Source organism: Spermophilus citellus (assembly GCF_964194105.1).
Source record: "Spermophilus citellus genome assembly, contig: SCAFFOLD_180, whole genome shotgun sequence".
Taxonomy (NCBI): Eukaryota; Metazoa; Chordata; class Mammalia; order Rodentia; family Sciuridae; genus Spermophilus; species Spermophilus citellus.
In genome coordinates this window covers 332719-346341 of record NW_027672918.1, presented here as the reverse complement: position 1 = coordinate 346341, position 13623 = coordinate 332719, and the positions used below count along the sequence as shown (strand labels likewise).

Below are 13623 nucleotides of genomic sequence, written 5' to 3'. Positions count from 1 at the left end.
CCATTTGTTCTTACTCTCAGGTATATCACAACAATTATTATGTTTTATTTAACAGAAAATTGTTAACTTTTATAATATATAAGGTAGCTTAAACACTTGTTTTAAGTCTGGAAAAAATGGCAGACATTGGCACTTTTTACACTTTTTTCATTCTATTAGAGTAGCAGCATATTAAGTAAATAAATACACAAGTGTTTGGATACTAGGTGTCCCTTGAAAAGCTCATGTGTTAATGCAGGAATGTTCAGAAACAAAATGATTAGAGTATCAGAAACCTACCATAGCCAGTGGATTAACCTATTTGATGAATTAATAATTTAAATGGGTTACTGGGTGGTATTTGGAGGCAGAAGAGGCATGGCTGGAGAAAGTAGGTCACTGGGATCATGTCACGGGGGATTATTTCATTTCTTCCTTCTCATGCTCTCTGCTTCCCTATCGCCATGAGCTGAACAGCTTTCCTCTACCATACCTTTCACTGTGAAGTTCTGCCTTATGTTGGGCCAAGAGCAAAGAGGCAGTCAACAGTGGACTGTGATATATAAATGTATGAGCCCCAAACAATTTTTTCCTCCTCTAAGTTATTCTTATCAGTTATTTTGGGCATGGCAATGAAAAGTTGACTAACACACAAGGAAAAATAGTAACTAGCTAAGAATTGATATTCTCTTAAAGATTTTTATGAAAATGATGTCATTTTATTCAATCTAAATTTTGAATTTTTAATCCTGGGTAGAAAAATATTTTAATACATTGAAGATATTAGAGTTATGTATCAAAATTGCCTTCTACAAAAGCAGTAGCAGCTTATACAGTCATCACTCATTTCTGAGTATGCCTATGTATCCACACTCCAACCAAGTTAAAATCAAAGCGTACTTCTTATTTTGATTTTCTACATAAGATTTGTCATAAGCCTACATGTTAGCTATATTTTCATTGCTCTGACCAAAATACCTGACAAGAACAACTTAGAAGAGAAATGTCAGTATTTTTGTTTTGTTTTGTTCTGTTTGTTTTGTTTGGGCTCACTGTTTCAGATATCTTAGTTCATGGTTAACAAACTCCATTGCTCTAAGTCTGAGGCAGAACATCTGGGAAGGAGAGAGAGAGAGAGAGAGAGAGAGAGAGAGAGAGAGAGAGAGAGAGAGAGAGAGAGAGAGAGAGAGAGAAAGGGAGAAAGGGAGAGAGAATGAATATGGAGCCAGGTACAAGATATAGTCCCCAAGAGTACAACCCTAGTGACCTACGTCCACCAGCCATGCTCACTTATCTTTAATCTTTAATTATCTTCTAGTAGTTTATTCAAATTATTAATCCTTGGAATGGGTTTATCCACTAATGAGGTTACAGATCTCAAAATCCAATATTTTCACCTCTGAACATGGCTTCACTGTCCAACACATGCTGGTAGGAAGGATATCAAAAATACAAATCATTAAGGCCTATTAATTGCTTTGAGAAAGTCTTTACATGGGTAATTGAAGATTGGAGATAAATTTCCTCAGGCACCAAATAAAATATAAATGTAATCTTCATTTTTTATATAAGAAATTCTCCCACCATGAATGAGCACAACTGTGGTGTTCTGTATTTTACGGTACTACATTGTACATTGCAAAATAGTATTCTGAGGATTCATCTGCTCAAAGGGAAACTTCATCTCGTGTTTGAGCAGAGAAGTTGACATTACAACCAGTACTAACTGGATTATTTTCCTAAACCACCAGATCATATTCTGGAGTCTCCTTTTGTGTCAAGAACACTGTTGGGGAATAACTGTATTGAAAAAAAGGACAGAATCAAATAGTTGGGGTTGGTGATCAATACTGAAGGGTCATCTTCTATAATCCCACCATCTACTCCCATGAGGTCTTGTGTTAAAGAAATGGCATAAATTGTAGATGTCTGCACCCAGAAACATATCTCTCAGATGAAGCAAATTTAAAGGTAAATTTAAATTTCTGGAACACTGAACATGAACATCTGTTCTGGGACCACTCATCAGGGAAATCTTGCATCTTCAGATGTATTGATAATGAAGCTACAGCAAATAAAACCTAAATGAAGCTTACAATTATGTAAGCTTGTAGTGTCCCAAGTGTGTCCCAAGTGCTTTTTATATTAATTAGCTTAATGTTTACAACATCACTATTAGTTAATTATTATTATTCTCATTTTGCAGATATGAAAACTGAGAAATATGAAAAGTAAATAAACAACTCAAGAACTCAGAGCTAGTAAATATCAGATGCAAAGATGTAAATTTTAGAGTATGTCTCAATATTCCTTGTTATTACACACGGTTGGACACGGCCTCTTTCTCTGTCCACATAAACACTGATAAGTAATTCTGTGACAAAGTAAACAAATCTAGGATTAAAAAAATATAGGTGTAATGGTTTCTAATCCTGTTAATAAGATAGGAACCATGAATTCACCCTATACAAATAAATAAGTGGAAAACATGATAAGGTGAAGGGTACTTGTACAGTTTCAAAGTACCTCCTCACAAATTACCTATTACAAAAGGAGAAGGTAAGTTTCAGGGGACAAGGGGGATAGTACCACTGGAATATACAGACAAATATGACCATTTATTAATGTGACAAATACAAATCATGCTTTTCTGGTAGCTTGATAGTAGAATATTACCAATAGAAGAATAGCAGATTTGTGACAATTCTACTAAAATTGTGTCAACTGAATCTAACCAGGAGGAAACGACCAATCCAATCCAAGAAAAGGGAATCTAATGTCATCTAACAAAATTAAATATGATTTGACCAAATCAAGGGTAGTCACAAGGAAATGCCTGACAAACCCAGATAAGTCACATTCTGCAAAACATCCTTTTGTCTTTAATGGGGTCAACCTCATATAGGCAGGGGAAGGTTAAGGCACTGTCTTTCTTGAAGGTAACTAAAGGGAGAATCCACATGCAGCAGATTATTCTGAAGTAGTGGGTTATGGATGAAGGACAAAGATAAGATGAAAATGTAAAGTCCAATTGCTTGTTTTATGGTTGTATAGTAGTTATGTGGGTGGATGTCCTAATGTTCTCATTTGTGGAAAATGCATGCTGAAGTAAGGAGGTGGAGGTGGTAAGATGTCATATTGATAATTATTAAATCATTCAGGGAATGAGTCTTCTAATTCACATGTGAATGTTCTGTAGGTCAAAATGCAGTTTAAAAGCATTGCATTCCAGGAGTTGCTAAATAAAGAGAACTGCAAAACAGACGTAAGAAAAAATAAACCTTTGCGGAATAGAGTCAATATGGTAATCATGATAGAAATGCCTTTTAAAAGGCAACCAAGATAGTAATGAATATTCCAGGACAATGTTGATTAAAACCTTGCTCAAATTAAGAATAGCCAAAAAGAAATGCTATGAACAACGAATACAAATGGCTGGGGGCATAGCTCAGTGGTAGAGCACCTGCCTAGCAGATTCAAGATCCTGGGTACCACCACCAGCATCACACACACATGCACACACACACACAGTGGAATAAGTAAAAAGATAAATAAGAAAAAAACAACCTTTGTTTCTATAATTAAAATATAATGCAACAATCACATTTTAAAACCATACATATCATAAGGTTTATTCATGACACATTTTGATATCAAATATATTTTCTCATATATTTTATTAATTGTTCTACTTCATGAATGCTAAACATAATATTATTCATTTTACTACCACTGTTGGCATTCTGAACAGAAAAGACACACTACAAAATTAGGGAGTATTTTTATAATCCATATATGATAGTAGTGATATATTCCACATAGTCATAAATACCATTATAACAAAAAAGAGATGTAAAAGATAATATATGCTATCAAAGTATATTGTGTTATTGGACATGTGCTAAAGGTTAATCACAGACAGAAATGCTCTCAGAACATTTTAATTTATATGAATTATCTACAGTGAAACTTTGTGTAAATGACTATTAGCAGAAAGATTACAACTTGATTCTGAAGTTAGTCCTTTAGAAAAAAAGGTAACTCTTCAAAGAGAACATGTTAGTCAAAAAGATGCTTCTACATTTTGTGTACATTTTTGTATCAGATGGCACTTTTTAAATGATGTGACTTCTTAAGTTTTTTGATTGCTTTTCATTATATTGTCACTTAAAATGATGGTGGTTTGTAGTCTTCAAATTTACACTTTGAAATTAAACTGCCATAAAATATTTAATGTCTTCATAAAATCCAAGTTTCTCAAAAATATTTATTTTTTCCTCTGATAAAGGAATTTTATTTCCCTGGTGATTTTCAAGAGGTTATTTAGGCTGTAACATGACATTGTAGTGTTGTTGCTCTGGGTGGAAAGAGGGTTTCAGTCACTCTGAGTTCAGTTGAAGACCAGAAAGAAAACATCTCAGGACATTTCTGCTGCCCATAATACCAGTTCCAGTAACTTTAAATCCAACCTCCTGTCTTAATAAAACGAAGTAACCATCATTGATAAAAACATGATTTTGTTTTTTTAATTTTTATAGCATTTTCTTCCATTTATTAATATTTTAACATATACTCTCTTGTGACAATGAGTTCCATAAATTTACCATCTGTTATATAGAGAACTTCTATTTTTCAAAGACAACTTTCAAGCCCCAGTGTATTAATTAATTAAATCTCATTTTTCAAAATTGGTTTATTTGGCCTATTTGTGCTCTGGAAAACTCAAAGGAATCATAGATGAATACTCCTCTCCTGCTTTAATTTCCCTTCCAACAGGAGACTTATGATCTTTTTAGAATGTCCTTCTCTAGTGACATTTCATTTTCTTTCACACATCATTATTTTTTCTTTACATTGCATTTTTATGTCAGGTGTGAAAAAAAAACATGAATTTTTTATTATATATGGTTTCTGTAACCTTTCTAATAATTCCCAAAAGATTAGTTTGGCCTTTATTTTTTTAAAATTTATATCTTTATAATATTTTTATGAAGTTTCTAAAGCAACTGAAGGTTCATGTGTAAGCCAAGTGTGTGTATCTCAGCAATGGGATGTGGTAATGCAAGAATTCAGTCTTTAAGCATTCTTAAGATGTGAATATGCAGAAGATATCTAATAATGCTTTTCAATATTTGGGGTAAAAGTCACACATATGCAAAATAAACCAAAATCCTATCTGATTTTCCCAAAATGTAATTAATGATCTATTCTTTCCCTCATCTAAGTGGCTGTCAGTGGCAATCTCTTCATAAAAAAATTACAAAACTCCCATGTTGCAAGAATCTGTTCCCCTTCAATCTACAGCAGGACCCAAATACTATTTGTTTATGAGATAGGGTCTCCTTGTGTTTTTTCTATGCATGGCCCTGATTGCCAGAATTGTTTGAACATTTTTTTTATATTTGTTGGCCATTTGTATTTCTTCTTTTGAAAAATTTCTGTTTTGCCCATTTATTGATCAGGTTTTTTATTGATAAGGTTTTTGTTGTTGTTGTTTGTTTGTCTGAGTAGAAAGTAAAAGGCTTTATTGAAGGATAACAGAACAGACTCCTTCCCACTCCCCAGGAAGAACCGAATTGGAAAGATAGAATGCCATGTTATTTATTTTTGATATATTGTATCTCTGTTTTCATTTGTTTCCAAAGATTTCTTGATTTATTTTCTCATTTCTTCTATGAACCATTCATCATTTAAAATAATATTTTTTTCAATCTCCATGTGTTTCTTTGGTTTCTATAATTTTTTTCCTTTTGACTTCTGGATTTAGTCCATTGTGATCCTATACACTTTATAATCATTTATTTTTGCATTTGATAAGACTTAATTTTAAGTCTTATGACTTACAATATGGTCTGTTTGGGGAAATATTCCATGAATTGCTGAGAAGAAAGTGAATTCAGCTTTTTGGAGTGAAATATTGTACAGATGTCCCTTAGGTCCATTTGATTTATAGTATTATTTAGATCAGAAATATCTTTTGTTATTTTGTGTCTGGATGACCTATTGGTGAAAGGGGTGTATTAAAATCATGCAATATTTTCACATTGGGGTCTCTCTGGTACTTAGTGTCAAGAAGTATTTTTTTTATGTAATTCAGTGCACCAACATCTGGGGCATAAATATTTACTATTGGTATATCTTCTTAGTGGCCTTCATTGTATATTTTGATTCATTTTTCTTGAAATCTTCTTAGTAACATATGAGAATTGCTACTCCTACTTGTTTCTAAACTCTATTTACATGGAATATTTTACATCCTTTTACTTCAGCCTATTGGTATCTGCCTATGAGATGACTCTCTTGCAAAAATTATAGTGTTGCATGCTGTTTTTAATTTATTTTTTTTATTTTAAATTATTTTTTATTTATATATAACACGGAATGCATTACAATTCTTATTGCATATATAGAGCACAATTTTTCATATCTCTGGTTGTATACATAGTATACTCACACCAATTCATATCTTCATACATGTACTTTGGATAATAATGAGAATCAAATTCAAACATCATTAATTATCCCATGGCCCCTCCCTTCTCCTCCCATCCCTCTGCCCTATCTAGAGTTTGTCTATTCCTCCCATGCTCCCCCTTTCTATTCCGCTATGAATCAGCCTCCTTATATCAGAGAAAACACTCAGCATTTGGTTTTTGGGGATTGGCTAATTTCACTTAGCATTATCTTCTCTAACTCCATCCATTTACCTGCAAATGCCATGATTTTATTCTCTTTTATTGCTGAGTAATATTCCATAGTGTATATATGCCATATTTTTTAATCCATTCATCTATTGAAGGGCATCTAGGTTGGTTCCACAGTTTAGCTATTGTGAATTGTGCCGCTACTATAAACATTGATGTGGCTGTGTCCCTGATGTTTTAAGACATCAATTTATGTCTTTAAGTTTAGAAGTTGAGTCCAAATACATTTTATGTAGTTACAGATAGATGTTTGAAACTTCCTGACACTTAATTTGTCTCCTATATTTACTTTAGTCTTGATTTTCATTTATTTAGTTGCTCTACTAGAGTGTTTTATCTATCTGAAATTTTGGGGTTTGTTATTGAAATCTTCTGTGTGTAGTGTATCTTTAAATATTTCTTTTTGTTTGTTTTTATATAGTACTGGCTTAGTGATGAATTCTAGTTTATTCTTATCATATGAAGTTTTTATCCCTTCATCCATTCTAAAAGATAGCTTTGCTGGATATGGCAATTTGCTAGACAAATTTTATGAGATAGCTTGGACTATCTCATTCCAAGTATTCATTGATACAGATGTCAGAAATGAGCCTTATTGCTTTCTTTCCAAATGTGACATGGCTTTTTTTTTTCTTTGCACTTTTTAATATTCTTTCATTATTTTCTGTGTTAGGTATTTTTGTTATGATGTGTCTTGGAGAGGTTTCTCTTTGATATTGTCCATTTGGAATTATATGTGAAACCTATATGTGGATTTCTAATGTCATTTCTAATGTTAGGATCCTTTTGTGTTATTATCTCACTGAAGAGATTCTTCATGCCTGAAGCCATTATTTTTATGTTTTCTTCTATCCAAGTGACTCTCAAATTTGATTTCTTGATGATGCCCCAACGTTCCTGTACTCTCTGGTCATGGTCTTTTACTTTGTCTCCTTTACTGCATAATGAATACTCAAGTTCATATTCCTCATCCTCAAGGTTCAAACCTGTCTTCAAGGACCAAAATTCTATTTACTCTGCAATCTAATTTGTTGATGATGCTGTCAAGTAAATTTTTAAATTTTTTCATTGTGTTTATCATTGTAGTTATGATTTCTTTTCAGTATCTCTATTTTTTTTAATTGAAATGGTCTTTCATCTCTTGAATTTTCTCTCTTACTTTGTTCTTTAGATCTTCCTTTAGTTAACTGAACATTTTAACAATCTGTTTTTATAGTCTTTCTCTGGGATTTACTCCGATCCTGTCTGTCAGTTCCTTTGTTAGGGGATTATGAAATTTGGGGGAAGATTTGTTTGCCTGTTTTTGTATGTTTTCAGAAGTCTTGGACTTGAACATCTGTTAAAATGGAGTCCTCTTCTTCTTTTATATGTGTGTCCTTTGGTGTATAATTCTTTTTTGTGTGTGTGACTTCTTTCTGATTCTGCTGTATGATAGATGTCCAGCAGCGGAACTTGACATCCTCATCTCCTTGTTTCTACTTGGGGCCTTGTTGTTGGTTTAGGGTTTTTTTCTCCTCTAATCTATGTGTTGAAGTATTGCTGAGGCCCGGTCAGGCCCTTTTGTGTGTGGAGTGAGTTTTGCTGTTATTTGACTGATTTTTGAGTATTATTCAGAAGTAGGCTCTGTACCCTATAAACTTGCATCTCCCAATTAATTCACAGCTCTTCTGAGAGAAAAGGAAGGAAAGTAATATCAATACTGTTAGAAATCATTTTAAAGCCTTAACATAAATATCCAGTGTCTGCTTTGAAATCTATTACACTACCTACCACCTGAAGAGCATGGTAGGATCAGCTTCATTATCAGTACTAAGAATAAACAATCATGAAGTAGTTCAAATATTAATTAGCAGGTGTCAACTATGTTTTCCCCTGTATTAATAATCACTACATAAATGGGGTAGGAATTACAAAACCATATATTTCTATCAGAGAGTAGATTATAGTTAGTTAAGTGAGGAGAAAATAACGTAAGAAGGCAAGAGAAAGTTTGAAATATTTTTAAAAAATGAACAAAGGAGGTTAAGCAGGAGAGAGAAAGTAATGACAGCTATAAAGTAGGAATATAAATAAAATTTAAAAATAAAGAAAGAGGAAACATGAAAATTGGGCTATTAGTGGGGAAAGAAAGTGACAAAGGAATAAAAAAATAAATAAGAATACAAACACATAAAATAAAACAACAAAACAAACCCACAAAAAATATTATCCCATTAAAGTAAAAAAACAGGCTAAATAATAAACAGATGAAGTAAAAAGCAATTAAAATGAAAAATATATGAATACATATCTCTATATATGAGAATATACAGATATATATTCTTAAATCTATTCATGTAGCAAAATCACACACATACACACACACAAACATACATACACACAATCAAGTTGAATGGAAAAATTTAAAAACATAAAAAAATAAGAGACCTATAATATTTAAATTTTAAAAAAGACAGAGGAATAGGAAAAAATTCTTAATAAGAAATAAATGGTTTGTTTTCTCTCAGTAGTCAAGTGTTTTGGGAAAAACAGATGTTCATTGCTAATGCTATAGTGCCATTTTTTTATAGCACAATTTTCATATACACAAATATTGTCACACCATTTGTGTCTTCATACATGTGCTTAGAGTAATGATGTCCATCTCATTTCATCATCTTCCTTACCCCCATACTCCCACCCTACCCCTCCTACCACTTTGCTCTATGGAAAGTTCATTCAATCCTCCCATGCTCTACCCCATTGCCATTATGAATCAGTCTCTTTATATCAGAGAAAACATTTAGCATTTGGTTTTCTGGAATAGGCTAACTTCACTTAGCATTATATTCTCCAACTCCATCCATTTATCTACAAATGCTATGATTTTATTCTCTTTTAATGCTGAATAGTATTCCATTGTGTATATATACCACATTTTTTAATCCATTCATCTACTGAAGGGCATCTAGTTTGGCTCCACAGTTCAGCTATTGTGAATTGTGCTGCTATAAACATTGATGTGGCTGTGTCCCTGTAGTATGCTGTTTTTACATCCTTTAGGTATAGACTGAGGAGTGGAATGGCTGGGTCAAGTGGTAGTTCCTTAACATTTGGGCCAATGGCTAGGGGATGTCTTCTTTGTGTTTCTCAGCAAGTTCCCAGATGTTGTGTCCCGGAGCCAAAATTGGTTGAAGTAACTCTCTGCTTCCCATCTTACCATATGGTATTTGTCAGACTGGGGAGTACAAACAAATCATGTGTTCCCAGAAGTGGGGCTGTAGCTGAGTTCTAAATTGGAAGTTCAACAACTGTGATTTAGTCTTGGCTATTTTTTCGAACTCTGTGAGAGGGTACTTGAGATTAGATCCACAGCCCCTGGTGCTAGGCAGATGCCAATCTCCGCTGAATGTCTGGGTCTCAGGAACTTCTTCAAAAATCTACTCTTAAGGTAGGGAGTCTCCACCTCTGCAGGTCTCTCATATTCCACTTCCAATGAGGTGAATTGGCTAGAATTAGACCTGAAGTGAGGATGTGCCTGTTTGACAAGTTACTGGCATCTTCCCAGATTCTCATATGAGTCACCAGTCAAAAAGGGGACTCTCTCTAAGCTTCCCTAGCCTGTATCACACAAGGTATAAGTCCTCTATGCACCTGTTTCTACCATGCTGCGGACACTAATTATTCCTGTTCCAGAGCTTTTCTCTGCCAGCGTCCCTCCCGAAAAGGCGTGAACGGCACCACCTGCGACCTGCAGCTGCCCCGGCCGAAGCCCAAAGGGGGCGGCAGCTGCGGCTTCCCTGGCAGAAGGGTGCGCGGGCGCAGCTCGGTCAGCGAGTTCAATGTCACCTACGTGGTGGAGCGGAGTCTGTACAGCCATCTGAACCTGACCCAGCTAGTGCGGCCCGCCTCAGACAGGACCCTGAGCAAGGCCGAGAAGCAGGACCTGAGGCGGTGCTTGCTGGAGGAGGAGGAGGAGGAGGCCAAGCGCAAGTGGGCAGCCACAGTGGACCGCTGTACTAAAAGGGTTCTCTTGCGAATCCACCAGAAGTCTGTGAGTCTCCACAATGGTCGTGAGGACGGCCTTGTCATTTCCGTGAGGTGCAGTCAGGCAGTATGGCCTCTCTTTTTCTGGAGACTGGCTTCTTCCCCTTCTCTTCCCCTCATTCCTTCAGGGTCCATCACTCCATCACCTCCAGTTCCTAAATTGCTCTCGGTCCCTCGTGACTTTCTTCTCCCTTTCCATGTCTCCTGTGGCCCAAGGGAAGCTGTTGGATGTTTAATTAAAATGCAATCCTGAGGCTGATGCCCAGAAGGGCCTGCAGGGTACAGGGGTGGGGCTGGGCTGCCTTGTAGGAGTGGCCTTCCTGATCCCCAGCCATCATGGTCACTTGACCTCAAAGAAACTGATTGAAAACACAAGGACAGTTGGCCCTCGGAAAGGCAGGCTGACTCTTTCAGTTCATGAAAACAATAGGCACGGGCTCATGGAAATTTTTCCATCAACACAGCCCACCCATTGGTGATTGGAAACCGTTATGAAGCCCATCTCTCTTATTTGTAGGTGCAGGTGGTGAGTTCTGAAATCCAATAGGGGAAAAAATGAATTTGAGCACTTTTGCTTTACTCAAGTCGATTTAACATTCTTATCTTGTGAAACAGAGAAACTGATGTTTGGCAAAGCCTTCTCATGCCACATGGACTCTTCCGTACATAATGAGGAATCAAGTCCAAATAATAAAATGTTTTTTCAAGTTTAATACTGAAAGGTCAGAGAGACCTAGTACAATTTATTTTCTGGGCATGAATTATTTTGAACTTCAAAATATAGATATTTTTTTTTCCCCTGGAATTACCACCTCACATTGAGCTTGCACAATGACCCATGTGAAATGGCATGGAGGGAGGAGGAACTGGCACTGCTGTCCTCTGGCACCTTGCTTAATCCACCCGGGCTGTTGGCTCCGGGCCCCTTTGAAAGGTCTGAAAGAACCTTTACAGCAGGATATGCTTCGATGGTGGCTTTTCCCAGGGTTCCTTCACATTCATGAATAGGACGTTCTTCCCCAGACGATTACTGTAATTTAAATTCATTCAGTCAAGTTCTGCTTTTGTGAAAATGAAGACTGATTGGTCAATGCCATCCTTAAAATGACCTTCTCTGTTCTGAAAGGATCTTGGATCCTTCCTCACCCTTGGGTTTTCCAACTCTTCTCACATGCATTGACTTTCTTCCTAGATCTTATTTTCTATCTTTTCACATTTGCATGCTTCTTGCAACACTTTTAATACTATTAGTCTTGTACCAAAAGCTTTTCTTCTGGCTCTTTCTCCATTATGGCAACAGTTTTTGTTGGTTTTGTTTTGAAATAACAGAATTGTCTTTTGTCACTCATTCAGCCTCTGGTCTACTCTGACCCACAGATCTTTTATAAAATTCTTTTGTGTGTGTATGTGTGTGTGTGTGTGTGTGTGATTACTCTATATATACTTATATAAAACCTCAAAGGAACAAAGCCACTTATTAATTGATGACTCATCTCTTGTGAGTTTAAATTATATAGTACTGAGAATTTATCCAGTTTGAGCAGCTTGAGTTGCTCATGAGCCTCTCATTTATTGCCAGATTAATAATAGAACTTGATCAGGTCTGTCTCTCAAGAAGTTATATTTCTGAGATTTGTGTTAATTAACATTGTGGGCCAACGATCAATTTTCACTGACTTTGAGGATGAACATCGGGGCTAGCTTGTCTCTGAGCATCCCCCACCAAGATGGTGCTGTGTAATCTTTGTCCCAATTATCAGTCTGAGCTGGGTATTTTTAAAATGCTATGAACTTGAGAAACTATTGGATCATTTTAATGCAGAGAATGTAAGAGAGAATATGTGTTTTCACTATAGAAGGTGTATTTTTTTTTCTTTTTCCTGCAGGAGATGGAACCCAGAGCCTTGTGCATGCTAGGCAGGTGCTCTGTCGTTGGGCTACACCCCCAGCCTTGGGGCTTTGTTTTTGTAAAGGATCATTCTTATTTCTTTGCTTCTTTCATTTGAAATGTTCTTTTCCATTCTCCTTGCCATATGCTTCCTTCATTTTTCCCAGAGTGCACAGTTTCCTTTAATCTTTAGCCTTGATCTTTTTTGCCTTTCAAAAATGCCATATATGCTTGATGAAACCTCAGGGAAATGGTAATGCTTTGTATTCACTGGAAATGGTCACATGTCTTCCTTTTTATTTGGTCATTCAGTTTTTGTTTGGAAGAACAGACATGCATGACATTTGGGAATTTTATCCATTTTAAATTCAGCCTCCAAAACATGTTTTCAACTGCATGACCATCCCATTGACTAGCTCTCCTCATCCCAAGCATCTATCTACAATGTTTTATAATTATCTATACTAGAGATTATAAGCCAAATAAAATCACTTAAATTTATTTAGATGGCCAAAGTCAAAGATGGTTTTATTTTTCTTCCTGTATTCTCTTTACAATTCATTTTCTCTTTTGAAGGGGGCTGCTTCAAGGACTACTTGATCTTATTAGAAGAAGTTGGAGATTCATTCAAGCAATGTTTATTGTTATATTTTTGTCAGTTCTCCATTGATAAGAGCAGCAGTGTTTCAGATATCTCAGCGTATCACTGGGAGGAATTTTAGTTGATGGGGAAGCAATCCAGCCCATTCTTTCAGCTTTTTATTTGAGGCATAAATGCATACAACGGGTGTATAGAAAACCTAAATGAGCTTCTAATTTACTGCAGTCATCATTTCCACATGAATTCTTTGTCCGTTATTTCATATGCATCAGAAATAACGTGCTGGGCTCCAGAGTTGCAGATGTCATTTAGAGCAGGGACGTGCAAAAGCCATAAAGTAATCAGGCATCTGGGCGCCATACTGTGTCTGTGAAACCCTGACTCACAGGAAAGGAACTGAGTAAAGTTGCTGCCTTTGCAAAAAT

The 13623-nt window shown here is 35.7% G+C and overlaps 1 protein-coding gene across 1 annotated transcript in view; it reads left to right on the top strand.

Annotated features, from left to right (window-relative positions):
- Positions 1-13623, top strand: part of LOC308640361 (SAM and SH3 domain-containing protein 1-like) — a gene marked incomplete at its 5' end in the record, with an annotated part of 89942 nt that overhangs the window by 52634 nt on the left and 23685 nt on the right. Inside the window, 1 exon segment of the mRNA XM_081312296.1 lies at positions 10298-10716. Coding sequence (XP_081168422.1) covers positions 10298-10716 — 419 coding nt within the window.